General features: G+C 45.8%; 1 protein-coding gene across 1 annotated transcript in view; it reads right to left on the reverse strand.

The window, feature by feature from the left end:
• Positions 1 to 17,407, reverse strand: part of gramd1bb (GRAM domain containing 1Bb) — a gene marked incomplete at its 3' end in the record, with an annotated part of 89,031 nt that overhangs the window by 16,465 nt on the left and 55,159 nt on the right. The window contains exon 3 of the mRNA XM_080006583.1: positions 7,047 to 7,257. Within this exon, the coding sequence (XP_079862709.1) occupies positions 7,047 to 7,257 (211 nt within the window). The remainder of the gene's footprint in view (positions 1 to 7,046; positions 7,258 to 17,407) is intronic.

A 17,407-nucleotide genomic window follows, 5' to 3' on the forward strand; every position in this document is an offset into this window, starting at 1 on the left:
TTATTATCAAACAATTTCAAACATAAACATGTGCCAATAAAACAACCTGTGGTGACTATTCTATATACGTATCTAGGGAGCTGCAGACGGAACAAGGCTTTCATGTCATATGAATTTGCACCAGCAGGGGGCAGCAGTGCTGTGGTGTTGTCGTCCAAGATTCTTTTCTGACTAAACAGATTTGAAGGGAATCACTGTGGCATTATTAACTTCAAGAGGGAAGACATGCAAGGGATCATCCAGGGGAGGGGGGTGGGGGGGATAATAAGGTGTAGGGCACAATACAAACAACAATCATTTAGAAAGCAACACCAAGAAAAGGATAATGACTGATATCTAGTGTGCGTTTACAGGAGGACACAAAATGCAAATTGTCGTACTAATTTTGGGATCCAAGCAACATCCACTTAACTCCTTGAAGCAACATATTTAAGCGCCCTTCATTATGTAAAGTGAATATTTGATTAAAAAAATGTGTTGATAGTCGATAGTTTGAAGCAGTTTCAGTTTGATTTGACCCAACGTGACGCGCCCAAGGACCTTACGATCTAACAAAGTAATTTCCAGGCCCAGTGAATGCTTGAAACAAGGGGTGGTTGGGTTTGGTGCTGCCTGCTGCGGTCCTACGGGGCTGGCGCTGACGAGAGCTCGGCTAATGTGCACTAATCTGATCTGAAGGTGAAAGAGACATACGAGGGGAATTACTCCTAGGCCACCATCTCCATAGGGGTGTGTGTGTGTGTGTGTGTGTGTGTGTGTGTGTGTGCGTGTGCGGGCACTATTGTGTTTGACGTTGTACAGCAGCACACTCAAGGGTTTTCTGGTCCTGTTTACCACCCTCAACCCTTTTATTTTTTACGAGTGGTGTCTCTAAGCGAAGACTCGTGAAGTCAAGTGTAGCGGGAAAGATAGATGAGATGACGTGAAGGAGACAGTGATATAGAGATAAAGAGAAGGCCAAAAAAAAAAGAGAGGTTGGTTGGTTTACAGAATGGTTTCACCTAACCTGGACTATATGTAGATAAAAAAAATAATAAAAAAAAAAATTATAATAATAACACCCGAGTGAAACGATAAATTATAATTGTTTACCTATGACGGTTGACTTTTTCCATGTAAGTCAATCAGACACTAATTTGGAGGTCGTTTACCTCACTGAGTATGAGGAAGTGAGGTAAACAAATAACCATACGATTATAATGACACTAGTCATTTAATTTGCATGCAAATTAAAAAAAAAAATAAACAAATACATGTAATAGCATGTCATAAATTAATTAGTAAATTCATAAATAAGCCCTAATCAATGTTTTCAAAGGGTTGTGATGGGGGGTGGGGGGTTCATACAGTTAAGTGACTTGTGTTTTAGTGGCAATTTTAATAGATACGGGTGGGAGAGGAGACAAGGACGTGACACCACTAAAGGAAAAAAAGGAGATCTAGGGATTTAACGGGGCTGGGGTTGGGTCAATGGGTCGGATGACAGAACAAAAGAGAATGAAACAAAAAAAGACGCTTACTTTAATCAGGTTTAGTCTGTCATACTGGAAGGAAAAAAAAATAAAATGAAGAGTTAACCCAGGTGCGCAACATGGAATGAGAAAGAAACAGAACTCGGAGGAGAAAACGGCTACTGCTCGCTCACTGCGCTGCCCTGTGTTACTGGCGGCGTATTCATGTCGTCTATTTGGCGGCGAGCACGTGTCGCCGCGGGGCTTTGCGTGAGCCGCCGGGTTGGTCGGAAGGGAAGCTGCCGTGTTGTGGGGAGCCTCTCTGGCAGCGAGCGCCGGGCTATTTGGATTGCATTAGGACTAGGGTGACAAAGCTCACGTTGCCCGGGCAACCTCACGCCATGACTGGGGTCATGTGACATCTGCTGACCGCATGGGCTCACATGGGCAGTTTGGGGGGGCGGGGGAGATTAGAGCACGGAACCAATGGGATCTGGTGACGTAACCCATTGGGGGTATGGGTAAGAGTGTATGTGTGTGGGGTGATCCGTACCATCTTCCAGCTTCAATGCTGCAATGCACGCACACTGTATATTGACTGGTACCATCTTCACCTTTTCACTTTGTCTGATTAACGCATCTTAAAATGAAAAACTTGCAAAATTCCATTTTATGCTTTGCACAAATGCTTTTTAAATAATGGACACATAGTATCTTGGAAAAAAGGCAGAACAAAGTAAAATAATGATTAAAAGAAAGTATATAAAAAAAAATGTTTTCAAAATATCTTAATAATGAAATGCTTATAGGTTTATGGGACATGAAGGCTGTGCATTTTGCATGGTAACAAGCACTGCAATACTGCAAAAATAAATAAGACACAACAAGGTATTTAAAAAATGTCTTAAAAAATAACAAATGAATAAATAAAATAGCAAATAGGTATAAAAACACTAAAACACAACAAAAAGACTAAGTTGGGTGCTCGTCAATAATTTAGCAGAAGTCTGCAGAATGGTGGGGGCGGGACGGGGCGGGGATTTTGGGAAAAGTGGGAGGTATGTATCAGGAGGGAGGCTGATCAAATAGTGATGTGGCTGTGCATGAAGCAGCCACACAGGGGAGCATCCCAGACTTAAAGGAGCGATTCAATAATAAAGTGGAAAAAAATGGACGCATTTGTTTGAGATTGAGATGGGGAATAACCCTCGACTTCACATACTACACAGCGTGCAATTAGGAATTAATATGTCTTTGTTAGTTGATGTAATGCTCTGACACTGGCATAATGGGGTGGGGGCGGAGAAACAGGAGGGACGGGAGGGGTCTAAGGAGGGGTTTTTAGGGTCTGTTGGGTGTGGTTTGGGCTGCAAGATAATGTCATCTGCATCTGCTGCTGGGGGGCGGGTGCATATGGAGGTCAGGATGGAGGTGATGAGCGCGGAGGAGCAAGATGGAGGAAGGGTGGGGTGTGGTGGGGTCGGAGGTAGGGCACCGGGGGCTTCAGCACAAAGCAGCTCACAAGACAAGAGAGAGGCAGGACGCACGGAGGAGGGCGGGACGGACAGAGTCAAAGAACAGAAAAGAGTAATGCTTACTTTGGAAAGTCGCTTGTGAGACTAGCATGCAACCAGGAGAAGAACAAAGAAAAATCAGATAGAGAAACCAACAAACAAACAAAGAAACAAAAAAAAAAAAAAAAAAGGAACAGAAAATAAACCGCAAGAGTAAACAGCTGACGGTACCGAAAAGAAGAGTTTGAAACAGTCATTATCAGATCGCAGACATTATCATGACACGCAGCAACAGCAGCAGCAAAAAGAGAGAGAAGGCGTGCACTCTGTTTCGTGGAAGAAACAACAACGACGACAAGAACAACAACAACAACAACGACAACAACAAAACACGATGAATGGATGAAGGAAAAGAACAGAATGACAAAAGCAACGTGTGGCTGAGCACACGGAGGATGGGAAAATAGACATGGTGGAAGGGCGGAAGTGGAGCGAGAAAGGTGCCACGGCTAAGGCCTCGGTAAAAAGGTGTCTACCGAGAAGATAATTTCATTGAGGTTATATTTACGCAGGTTATATTTACACTAGGCTTGGGCAGATCTCCGATTCAATCGTCAATCGCGATCGACTCCATCGATGGCGAGAGAGGAGAGGGAGGGAGAGAGGGGGCGCAGGCTCTCCCCCTCTCCGCTCGGTGCTGCCGAGTAAACGCTGGTGTTCGGATCCCACTTCCCGTCTACAGTCCCATACAGAGACTTTGAGGGGCAGGGGCTCAAAAAAAAAGAAAAGGCACATGCACCCCCAGCTTGGGTTCCAGGCATTTTGCTGCTCTGGTGCTCTTATTATTATTATTATTATTATTATTATTATTATTTATTATTTTATTTTCGTTTGTTTCGTACATGTATGTGGGTGTACTTCTGAAATTTGGATTTGACACATTCTGCCACGTTCTATGTGGGCGCGAACCCCACCGCGCATGCGCGCCTCCAATAAAATCATATATCGATTGCAACTTTGCACGATCGCCCAAGCCTAATTTACACATAGTGGGTATATATGCAAAAAACAATCACACCACCGGAGTTTCCCATTAAAATCAACTTAAAGCAGACCTAATCCTTGCGGGAGGTAAACAAACCCTTCCATGTGGGTCCTTACATGTTCAGTGTTTTGGGGAGATTTTCAAGGATCTCTCTGTTTTGTTATTGTGTCTCTTGGAGAGGGTCGTATGTCTGCTACTGACCAAATTAGGTTTCCAGGCTGCGCTAATCAGTCGGTCTGGAGGTTTTATTTATTTATTTTTTATTATCCTTTTTATCATCAACGTCGGCGAACGGGAAATGGCATGTTTTCTTTTTTTCGCCAACTCAACACAATGGTGCTGAAAAACCACAGAGACCGATGGTTTGATAACAGGGCTGCTTCAGTGGATATGATTGAGTATGTGTCCTGTGTGATCCTCGCTTTGTTCCACTAAAGCCGAAGTGAACCTGATACACTAGCAGTAGAATAAAATGTGGTATATTAAGTTGCAATGGGAAAGTACTTAAGTATCTAAAGGACCACACAAGTGACAAATCGAGCTTTAGCCCTTTTACAAGTCAGCACACACACATAACGATCTTTCACATTGATTTTTTTATATCGTCTCTATTTTGAGATGTTGTAAAATTCAAACAGTATGGCGAGTAATGTCTCCTGGTCCCACTGACAACTATGATGAGTTTGGCTTATTTTGACTCTGTTCATTCCAGTTGAAAAGGCTGATCCACCATTGCTTTAATCAAAACTTTTACCGTGAGATATCAGGAGATCATTTTGAGGTCTGTTCCTCACAATACACCCCCCCCCCCCCCCCCATATATATATAATTTTTTTTTGAGGAATATATTCTAATAAATTGTATGATTCTAATAAATCCTCTTCCAATACAGTCTAATATTAAAATAAAATATAAAAATAAAATAATAAAATGTGAGCTATCACCAGGAAAACGGTAAGGGGTGACGTCACATGTGTGTGCTGACAAGTCAATGGGATAAAAGTTGACTGCAGTCCTTTAAGACAGGAGAATAACAATAATAATAATAATAATAATAATAATAATAATAATAATAAACAAATAAGAATTTGGGCGAAATGTGGAATCTTTCCGTTAGGAGAGTCACCTAAAACATATCTGTGTCGGACATTCACGGCGGGGCGGTGAAAGGAGCTTGCAAAATAACAAGGGTATGAACCCAGAAAACATATCAGACGGTGTCATTTCGCCGAGAAGGAGAGGGAAGACTTGGCCGACGGTTTTTGGCAGACACGGTCCACGGTCGCTGGATTTAGCCTGATTTGCGGCAGACAGCGCGTCCTCCGACACAAAGCCATAAAGACTCGTTTAACGTGGAACCTGGGAGATTCCACCTTCGCCTGCGAGCCAATAACGACAATGTCAATCTCATACAGTATGGTGGGCTGATGCTGAGGTATGGAAGGGGGGTAAAAATAAAATAAAATATAAAGAAAAAAATCACCATGAAATGGCAAAGAAAAGCACAGAGCTGCTAACGCCATGCCATTTCACTTTTTGTATCTTATTAACTCACTACAAACGTCAGGTAGGAACATGTAAAAAGGTCACGCAAACATTATTCTTACTTCTTCTTCAAATATATTCTGACAATAAATACACACACGGCACAGCAGGGGTTAGTTCTATCAGTCTGTAACAGCAAACATCTTCATTGTTTCATGATCATACGTTTTTGTTTTTTTTGCAAAATGTGGTGCTTTCCTCCCAGACCCATCACACTCGTAGTTTGTGTTTGCGTGGGAATGTGTTGATGTGCGGCTCGAAAGAGGAGCAGTCCTGAGCTGGTCGGCGTGGCGTTGGCTTTGAGATGGACCGGGGGGGCGACGCAGCCCGTAGGAGGAGGCGGCCGTAGGGAGCCGGGACCTGCCGCTGCGAGACGCGGTTCTCTCGCCAAAGATCGGCTCAGAGGTTCGCGCGGAGACGCGGGGGGAGTAGTGGAGGACGGCAAAACAAAACCGTGAGATCGTATATATATACGCCGGGAAGCCCCTGTTGGACCTGGCCTCACTGCTCACGCTGTTTGGCGTCCCTGGGTTAACCCTAACCCTCTGATGGAGCTCACCAGCTGCACTACGAGGGCACCCCTTGTAGTTTAGGGTTTTCTTTGACGTTGGTGGCCGCTCTGGCGTTTCCCCGCTCCAGTCCCTCCCCCCCTGTCTCCAGAAACACTCGCTGCCTGGCGGATCGTGTGTGTTTGTGTGGAAGAGAAAGCGATAAACGTAGTTTCCGAGCAACGGCTGTTCTGCGACATGTACGGAAAGGCGGTGGTCGCATTGTGTTCCCGAAAGAAACGTGAAAATCAAGGGCGTATGGAAAACAAAAGCACACTTGCGTGTCGCATGGACCTACAGGTTTTGACCAGATCTGTTGCGCCCTTGATGCGTCCTTGTTATTTTGCCCGACGAACGCAACTTTGCAGGGCTGCTGGCCAAAATGTGGACGGAAACGCCAATGCTAATGGGGGTTTAGCAGTTTCCAATTCACTTTTCGTTTTCCCTCCACTGAGTTGAAAGGTGGTTAACCGTAGGACACGTTAAAGCCTGTTATTTTAACGGATAAGTCAAGGGAGTAAGCTAGGTGAAAGTCCCTCCTCTCACATTTCTATGTCACTTCCGCCCGTGAATAGAACACCTCTAGGGGGATACATGGGGGGATACATAAGTGTATGTACACATACACCGTGCCTTGCTTTATTGACGATAAGCCTCCTTTTCTTACGTTGGCTGAATAGTGGGGAACTCCTCACAGAGCTTTTAAGAGCCACAGCTAACGTGTTCCCCCCGGAATGTTTGACGCTACTAGCTAAAATCCGCGGGAGAGTCACCTCTGCGACTGAACGGAGTCGCTTCGTTGAAACGGCTTATTACTCGAGTACAAAAAACGCCCTCGGTCACGAGGCTTGGTGAAGTATACGTTCGCAGCTCCCAGCGGGTATGTGTCGTAGGGCCATGCGCCGCGGGTGGAGCGGGAAAGGGCTTCCCCGCCGCGCCTCACCTTGGAGTTCTTGCCGCCGCTTCGCGCCGACTGCAGGGAGTAGGTTCTCTGGACGACTTGCTCGGGCGTGGAGGGGGACTTGTCAGAGGAGTGGTCCGAGCCTTTCTCCACCATGTTCTCACCCTCCTGGCTCTGTGCTGTGGGAGAGCGGGAGCGCTTGCGCAGGACTGGTGAGCAGGCGGGAGTGCTCCTGTTCGAGTTACTGGCAGTGCTGGGGCGGGGAGACACAGAGAGACGGGCACTCTATCAGTCAAACACAGAGCTATAGCAATTACCCAGAAGAAAAATGCTTTACAATTCCTACATGATTCATATACAACCATTGGATAGAATATTCCAAGAAAATCCTAGAAAAAAAAGGGACATTTGCTGTAGGAATCCTATTTTTTCTTGAAAAGAAAAAGTGTAAATACATGAATGCGGATGGTAATGTAGATAAAATGCCGCTATTGTATGTCGTAGGTTGGGAATCGTCCCAGTAACGCGCAATTACGGTTAATCAAAGCGCTAGATCTTGCACGTTGCAGGAGAACAGATATCGGTGTAGAAAACATCCCAGAGGTATATTGATGCGACCGGTCGACAGCGCTGCCATTCCAAGTCTGTATTCTGTTCCACAAAAAGCAAATAAACCCACATCACTTGAAGCTTAAAAAGCTCCGAGCAGCACGCACTGACCAATGACAACTAGCAGGCTGCTAGTCTGAGATTGTCATGCAACAATAACAACAATAACAACAACAACAACAACAATAACAACAGCAGCAGAAAGGGTAAAAACGGGCAAGAGACATCAGAGAGGAGGCATTGTCCAAGTAGCCTTCGTTCTTTTCAAAAAAATGTATTGAGTAGCCAAACAATACTTATTACTTGTAGTACTAACTACGCCTTGTTTTGGTTCCAATAGCTCAGCTGCTGCAGAACCAATGGAGACAACAACTGGAGACGTAACGGAGGAAGGGATTAGAAGTTCAAGGCCGCGTGTTGTTGTACTGCGTTAGCATCTAGCATCCATTTTTCAGCGTCCCAAAGCACTAGCTCGTCCACCTCGCAGGACGTCCTGGCTGATCTGATCACCTCGCAGCGTCTTTAAAAAAACATCCATTGCCACCAGCGTGGAGCACTTCTCCTCACAAACACTGGAGAGCCAACAAAAGGTCTGTAAGCGATCTGCGCGGCCGCATGCCTGCCAAGCCCCGGGTTACTTGACATGGCGTTATGCAAGCCTTTACGTCAGGTCCAGCCAATGGCCGTCGTCGGTGACCGTCAATTACGCTGCTCCGCTGTGACAGCCGGGGCCCAAGCCGGCCCGGCACGCTGAGTCATGGTGCCTACCGTCGACAGCGCTCATCCGGACGGACGCCGTCCACTCTAGCAGGTGCAAAGGCTGAATTGGAACAGTCGGAGACAGGGTGTCTGGTGGGAGTACCGCGGGCCGGATGATGCGGATGATCCTGTATGTTACAGTTCTGCTCTCGTCCATTTGCGTGATTAAACAAAATGTTCCCATCGGGGCGAGCGTTTTGTACACGGCGTGCTCCGTGCGCAACCTGATTAGTCCTCTCTGACATCATAAAGAATTCATTCGACAGCTGGGTAGCAATTCATCGTATATAGTGCTTGAGCTACAATGGATACATTTTTGCAGCAGGGACTGTGGCTGTTCCCTGCTTCCTGGCTGCAGCAGGCATCGTGGGGTTGCTCCGCCTCATACGCACATCACATATCCCACTGGGGAGTTTGTGCATGACATGCCGATGGAAATTATTCCATGAAATATGACAATATTCTCTCTCTGTAAAGTAATTGCAGTTACGAGTGATGAATGGCCTCCGAACAGAAACGGCCAGTCAATACTAAGGAAAGATCAAGGAAAGGCATAGTTTAATTACTGCAACAAGCCCACCATAACTGGTTTAGCAGCATATGGATGTAATTGTGTAGGCAAGGGTGCACCGGTTGTGAAATTCTGGGCCGATACTGATGTTTAAAAGAACAATTTGCAGATGATTTTTTTTTGTTTGTTTGTTTTGTTTTCGTTGTTGTTTATTCCCCCTTTTGTGCCAGGGATACATAGAAATCTTCATTATAAAAAAAGAATTGAACTGTTGTAAAGTCTTCCGGCCCTTCATCACACTATCGTTGAATGAGCACAAATTCAATCATACAAACGTATGAAATAACCGTGAATATATTCATGGTTAAGATTTCTTATTGTGAGAAAATAACTGTTTCAAAAGCCTTTTTCAGCCTGCTGCACAACTACCTTCTCAACGAGAACAATTTTTCAGTACTTACGGAGCCAGACAAAAATGACATAAAAGAAATGTAATTAAATGTAAAAGCGATAGGAAACGCATTAAAGCTTAAATAATCAAGTCAGTAATCAAAGTTGAAATGATTTAACTTTTTGCCATCCTCCGCGACCGAATCACAGCCGGATGTGACGTAGCTACCTTACAGGCGTAGAGGGAGCGGGGAGCTGACTCTACTGCGCAGGGCTGCTGTTGTGATGGCAATTACGGCGCCTTGGAGGGAACCGGATCTTATGGCTCCATTCGTATACCCCCCCCCCCCCGTTATTTGTTTATTATATATAAATAAACAAACAAACAAATAAATAAATAATAGTAAAAAAAAAATCTAATAATATATATATATATATCAGTTAAACATATATATATATATAAATAAAATAATAAAAAAATAAACAAATAAACAAATAAATAAATAAACAGACAAACAAATAAAAAAATCAAAGTTTCACAATAAAAAAAGAAATAAAACAAGCACTAGTTGCTTATTTTTGTGCAGAACAGGTAAAAAACACAACAACTTTTCACACCTAAATAATAACAGTATAGACAGAACGTTTTATCAAAGTTAAAACAAGACCAGTGTGTATGTGCCGTCGCTTTGTGAACCTGACACAGTTTTGGCACGGCAGTCACGCCTGGGTTGGCATCGTCGGAGCGCGGGCGCCTCAGCGCTGGTGCGCCGTAGGCATCTACGGTACCATTGCAGAGGGAGACAGGTGCCCCTAGATCGCCTACCCCCCGCCCCCCAGGCGGCCGCCTATGTCGCCTATAGGAAGAGCCAGCTCTGCCAACACATTGAGCCGGCGCAAAATTGATGCGACACAACAGATAAACATCAGCCACTGCCATCCGTAAATGTCATTATTTTTGCCGATGTCAGTCAACACAGGGAATATTGGCCGATATGGATGTAGGCATGCCCAAACAAAGCGAGGTTCACCGATGTACTTGTCTCCACATAACATGCAGGGAGCGCTTGCTACATAATCTTCTGGATGTGGGACGTTTGTCCATTTAACCAATAATGAGGCCACGAACCTCACACAAGTTTGGTTAGTTTCATCTTAATTATTAATTTTTCCTGCAAAGCGCATACGGGGCGGTACGAACCAGGCCTCGTATGGGGGGGACGGACGACGACAGCGGAAACTGTGGCTCTAGCGGTGGAAATGGGTTTATTCTGTAGATCTACATAAGCGCTCTTTTGCATATTCTCCCTGAAAGCGACACCTTATGCCATCCACTTGTTTTATCGTGTGGTGTGTGCCGTCCGTCGTGGTGCAGAAGTGTAAACAGACGGACACACCAGTCGCTGCGAAGAATCGCATGCATTGACATTCACCAAGCGTTCCAATCTCTGCTCGTTCAAGGCGCTCTATATCCAGACGTACAGACACAAATGCCGTATGCCGGAGACCCACTTGTGCACACACATAAAATACAGACACATATATACATAAGTTCAAACCTGATCAATAAAACAACATTCAAATATACCTATGCATCAAGAGAATAAAGTCAGAAAAAAAAAGCTGGCTAGATAAATAAATTGCAAAAATAGTAGCGACACAAATAAATGTTGAAATCTGTGCCTGTTTGCCTCGCCCACCCAAATGGCTGTTTCCATGGAAACCAATACGGCACTGACTAACACTTCAGAGAGCCGTTGACAAAATCATATTTCTTTTTTTGGCAGAAGCCGGACAGAAATGACCTCACTGAGGAATCGGGCCTCGGAGTAGAATAATATGAGACAAATTCTCGTTTCGCGATTGGTCCATTCATGTGCGATGGAGTTATTAGTTAAGCTGCTAATTCATCCTTTGTTTTCAAAATCACTGCTCCCAGCGAGCAGCGAGGGAGTTGAGCCGCGGCCGACCCTGCACCCTGACCCGCTCACGGTCGGTGCGGGAAGCCGATACACTTTCTAACGGGAATCAATAATATTGGTAAGGGCCGGTTAGGGCCTTGTCAGTGAATCGACTCGGTTTCCTCGGGTCGTGTTTGGGCCGATGGAGGAGAGGGAGTTGTTGACACCGGGGCTTACTGTAAGAGGTAGTTACCACTGCCGAACCGCAGGCTTTAGGGGAAATCGTAGCCGCAACCCCCCTTGAAGTTTGGGATTAGGATCATAATAGCTGAACGAACGGTAAAAGCTTCCTATTGAAAACTGAAGACGATTTAAAAACTGCTAAGCTGAAATAATATCTGGAATAATCTGGACCAAAAAACGAGCGTTCGAGGGGCCTGTGTTGGGATAAAAAAAATGTTTGTGTTGCCAATACATATATGAATACACAACCAGGCAATCATTTTTATTTTACAGACACTTCCTGCAGAGGTGTCTCACGAGATGCATGGACACACTCGTACATTTGCACACACACGCAAGCACACACACACACACACACACACACACACACACACACACACACACACACACACACACACACACACACACACACACACACACACACACACACACACACACACACACACACACACAATGACACACAGACCCCGGATATGAAGCATCTTTCTGCTCTGTGAGCAGCATCATTTTTCACGTCACACCTCGGCCTGGTTGCAAATGCTCTTTCAGCTTGCTTACATCATGGTCCGTACACACACACACACACACACACACACACACACACACACACACACACACACACACACACACACACACACACACACACACACACACACACACACATACATACACAGTGCATCGTATCGCGTTTTGTATATTCTGATATATCTGACTATTTCTGTCTTGTATTCTTTGGCTATTTGTATATACTAGTGCATGCCTTTTGTGGAAGACTTTCTAAGACATTTTAATGTCACAGTTTAACAAATGTCAATTATTCGGTCCTGTGTTCTACAATGGAAGATGAAACTGCCAGTTAACGTCATACACCTGGGAAAGACAGTCTTTGCGACTCAGTCGCAGAGCCCTGAAACCCTGCCGGCTCGCTGTTAACTGTTTATTCAAAGTTTATTAATATTACACCTGTTGCGTGTCCAAATTGCACCAAATTTGACACTGTACGTCCTGGGGTCCCCAGCAATACATCACCAAGTACGAAGTAGATCGGATGAATGGTTGTTGAGATAATCGAAGGACATACAGACATTTATTTCATTATTTTTACTCCCCTTTTTTTCTGACTTAAGCTTTTTTACCTAATGCTTATCGTCTGTAGGGAAACGCACCAAACCTCACCAGAACTAATTTGTATTGTAGTAGTCTTTGTACATTCAGAACACCTGAATACCTGATCCTATATGACTAACTATTCTTGTTTTTTTGTTGATGTTGACGAGCTTTAAGTTATTATATTGACATAATGCACTAACAACACAAAAGATCTTGATGTTGACTAGTTATAAGTTGCTATTTTGATATAATGCAGTAACAACATGAGTACTTATCACATTGCACTAACATCGAAAATAAATAAAGAAATACTAACAACGCTATTTTATTCTGATTCCTTACAGCATCTTGCACTTGGATCTGGTTGAATTTAGAAACGTGCTTATGTGTTAGGTTCGAGGTGGCTCCAACGGTCGACGTATGCTTTGATTGTTTCCAGCCTAAGTTGCTTTGGACAAAAGCATCTGATAAATGAATAAATGTAAATGTAAATATGTAAAAGCACTGCAGTCCCCTGCGTGAACTAAATGGATGCCCTTACATAGGTGTGATTACGGAGACAGCGTTGCATGAAGCGGAACGTTAACGGAGCGTGATATTCTGCTCTTGTCCCACAGTGTGGAAAGTGGCAGGATTTACATGGTAACTACCGCTCACCTGTGTGTGTGTGTGTGTGTGTGTGTGTGTGAAGTTGAGCGGGGCTCCACCGCGCGAGGGTAAACAATGGCAGCATGGGTCTGCCATCAGTAATGAGCGGTTGGACTAGAGTATAAACAGGCAAGTGCCACAAGTAAACACCACCCTATCTAAGGGAATGTACCTTTTGGGAGTCGAGTTGGTCAAAGTGGGCAACAGTCTGTTGTCGAGAATGCCGAGACCGGGGCTGGTTGCAGTGGGAACGAGGCGCCATGCCCTCCCTCTAAATGGAGCTTTGATAAGCGTTGGCCTCTTGCATTAAATATAGATATGGCGGGGAAAAAAAGAAACCCGTTCAATGCCGCGAAAAGATGCACGCACACTCACATGGGCCGATGCGCTTCACTGGCGCATTCGTCCGCGGCCGCCGCCGTGACGCCGCGTACGAACAGTGGAACAATTACCGAGTCGTAGCGCTTAGTTTATCTCACGCACGTCAACTACAAAGCACAAACAAATACCGGCTTAGAATGCAGATTGCTATAGCAACAGAAAAGAGACTGAGCGCCGAGTGGGAGAGAGAGAGAGAGAGAGAGAGAGAGAGAGAGAGAGTGTGTGAGTGGTTTAAATATTCAGAGTCTGTGACTAAATATACTCCACTGGCTCTGCTGCTGAACTGCGCTCTGAACTGGAAACACAGCAGAGATGGAATTAGAAAAGACAATCTATCACACGGCCGAGTTTAGAGGCTGAATCGTACTATCAGGCCGCCCAGGATCCTCACGGGAAAATACAGACCAGCTTCTTCAAAACGACTTGGATACCACCACCAAAACACCAATAACAGAAATGCTGGTACCTTTTTGTTCATATACATAATGAGATATGAATATACGCAATCTTTTAGGGGGACGTAGACAGAGTATGCCAAGACGTTTTTTTTCCCCCCAATTTGCTTGATCATCATAACTCTCAGACGTGAAATTCTGCACGGCGCAACATGTTCATTCGCATAACGCGTGAGGAGGGAAAGGTCCCAGGGGCGCGAGAGCAGACCTCATCCGCATCACGCAGAGTCGCAAACCAACATCAGGACAGGAATCAGACAAAAAAACCCCAAAAAAAACAGCACACAAAAATTCTCTGTGTTATTTAAGAAAAGGTCAGTAAAATAAATTTATCATAAAAAAAAAAACAAAACAACAACCCAGCGAGCTGCTTGCGCCGCTGCGCCGCAATCTTTGTTTTTAAATAAGCTCTAGAGCTTTTAAATCCAGCCGGGCTCAAGCTGTCTGAATGAGTCGCTTCACAATAGCCAGGGGTTCCGGCTCTTTCTCGATTGTTTTCACTGTCGCGTTTTGCTGACCCCCACGAAACGACCATCTGCCAGCGGCCCTGCGCTCAGTTCAATAGAACCAGAGGTACGAGCGCGCCCGACTGCCACGGCAGCGCCTGGACGAGCGCTGGAATGCGTACGCCGCCGCTCATAAACACACAGATACACACACAGACATGCGTGCGAGCACATCGTGTCCGCCCACGAACTGCAGGAAAACTCCAGATTCCCCGGACCGGAGCGGCGTCGGCGACACAGGGCACACCTAATCTAGTAAATTGTCCGACCTGACCCCCGGCACCGAGGCTGTAAATGTGAAAACATCGACACACGCTATCCCACCCCGCCCACTCTGTGAAGCAGAGTGGACGCCCTCCGTACCCGTGGTGGAAGACACAGTCCCTCAGCACCTCGCCGTAGCAGCCCTCCAGGCAGCGGCAGCCCTGGTCGGCGGCCGCCACGCACTCAAACACCACCACCTCGTCACACGCCGCCCCCAGCAGCGAGCTGTTCATCCAGCGGATCATCGCCCCCCCGGGAGGGAGAAAAGCCCGCAAAAAACACCGCCGCCGCCTCGTCCTCCTCTCCCTCTCGACAAGTCGCCAGGAGAAAGGTGGATAGAGAAGTAGAAATAAAGAGAGAGAGAGAGAGAGAGAGAGAGAGGGAGAGAGAGGGGCAGCTGGTAGATCTTCCTTTAGCAGGCTTAGGGCCACTGATCTTCCCCTGCCAGCTCTGATCTCCTAATAACCAGCTTACGTCGCCCTGAATGCCACCTGCCAAAAGGAGAGGAACCGGGGGTCTGTGGAAGAGCCGCACCCCCCGGCCCCTCCAAACACAAACACACACACACACACACACACACACACACACACACACACACACACACACACGTTCCATCCAACGGAGATAGACGTAGATTCCCTCCGGGGTTTGGCCAGCGTGGCGGGCGGACACTCCCCGGCACTAACCTGGTCGCCATGTAGAGATCAGCTCCACGGGGGTCGGCTCTTTTTCAAACGGCTTCATTCACACGCAGCGGAGGAGGAGGGGTGTGGGGGGGGAAATCAGGGATAAAGGGGAGGGGGGGGAAGAGGAGGAGGATGAATGAGTTCCAGAGCATTGCCGGGAGGATGAGAGGAAAAGGAAAAAAAAAACCCCTGAAGGTGGAGGCGTCGGGGAGGAAATGGAGGACGGGAGAGAGCGGCGCGTATCGAGACGATGGCCGGGTTGTTCTTCTTCCTCCCCCGTCTCTCTCTCTCTCTCTCTCTCTCTCTCTCGCTCAACGTTGAAAAGCAGACGATTGCCTTCCCTCGGTCCGCTTTCCTCTCCTCCACTCTCCCATCCGTCTGCTTGTCTGCTCGTACGCCCGACTGCTGCTGCTGCTGCTGCTGCTACTGCAGCCGCGCGACGGCGACGGCGACGCTGCTCTCGCGCGATTCCCCCGCCCCGCTCAGCGCTGCCGGAGTTCTTGTGGGCAAGCGCCCGGAGCGATTGAGACCACGGAGCAGGGTGGGGGGAAGCGGCAGGAAAGGCAGACGGAGACAGGAGGAGAGGGGATACTGTAGCTCCCACTTTGCATTCTGCGTCCGCTCGCTGCTGCCTGCTCAATTATTGATGCGTTTCATGAATGGAGGGGCTGACATCACTGGCATTCAGGTTACTTTACATTCCACGCTTCTTCTCTAAATCACACCGCCGGCCCACAGCAAGCGCCCCCTTTCAGGTGAATTTACTGGGTTGTAGCACGCACGCACGCACGCACAAACGCACACACACACACACACACACACACACCTTAGAGACTACAGCACTGGTTGATTTATGGGTTTTGTAGATCCACACCTTTTATAATAATTATGTTTTACATTTTGTTAAATGACATGGCGTGAATCCACATGTGTATACACAGTATATACACACACCTAAAGGAATATACATAGATATAAAAGGAATTTTCCCTGATGTACCACCCACTGCCCCCTCCACCAATCACAATGTGCTCCCTCTCTGTCAAAATGTGTTTTTGGCTCGAAAACACAGACCCAAGTGGGAAGGCATTTATTGAATATGCTGGTTCTATTTCTTGTTCCTGAAATCGCCCCCAGGGATTAACAAAGCGTTCTCTTATCTTATCTTGTTCATAGTTAATGTGAGAATTAGCTGATGGCTGAAAGTAATTAAAAAAGAATAACATTTGGCTATGCAGTAGGACTGTGCGATATGACGATATATATCGTAAGACTATAGAGAAATTACTATATGTCATATATATATCATAATATATCATATATATTTTATACCGTTTCTATCACCACGTCGCAAATCAGCGGCAGAACTGCTTTACGGCAACGTTTTACGTCATTTGGAGTCACAGTGCATAACATTATCTGCATGTGGGAGCGAATATATACAAACACGGCACTTCGAGAAATTACTCACGGACCAATCACAGCGCACGGAGCTTAACACAGGAGAGAAAAAAAACACACCGCCCTTTGTTTACAACTTTTTTTTGAAGTGTGTTGATGAAAAACTTGTGTTTGATATGGAAATAAACCTGTTGAATCTCTTTAATATGTCAAATTGCACGACGGCACCTTTCATGGATTATAACAGCATTGAGGGTGACTACCGAGCCGAACCAAAGTACCTTTTTGTTTGCCGATCGCGCTTGAGGTCAATGTTTCAGTAAATCAAAGTTCTTCAATTTTGCCATTTTGTCTGTCATTTTTTCTACGCTTATTTTGCCTGTCCTGTGAATTTGAGAGCCCCGATAAGCGCCTTTTCCTGCGCTGCGGTGCGTCACAAATCAAATTAAATTAGGCTTTACCAGGGGTTTTTCCTTTACAAAATAAACGATTTAATAATTGAATATACAGAAAAAGTGTTATATCATGATATATATTGT

The sequence above is a fragment of the Zeus faber genome (assembly GCF_960531495.2).
Source record: "Zeus faber genome assembly, chromosome: 9".
Classification (NCBI taxonomy): domain Eukaryota; kingdom Metazoa; phylum Chordata; class Actinopteri; order Zeiformes; family Zeidae; genus Zeus; species Zeus faber.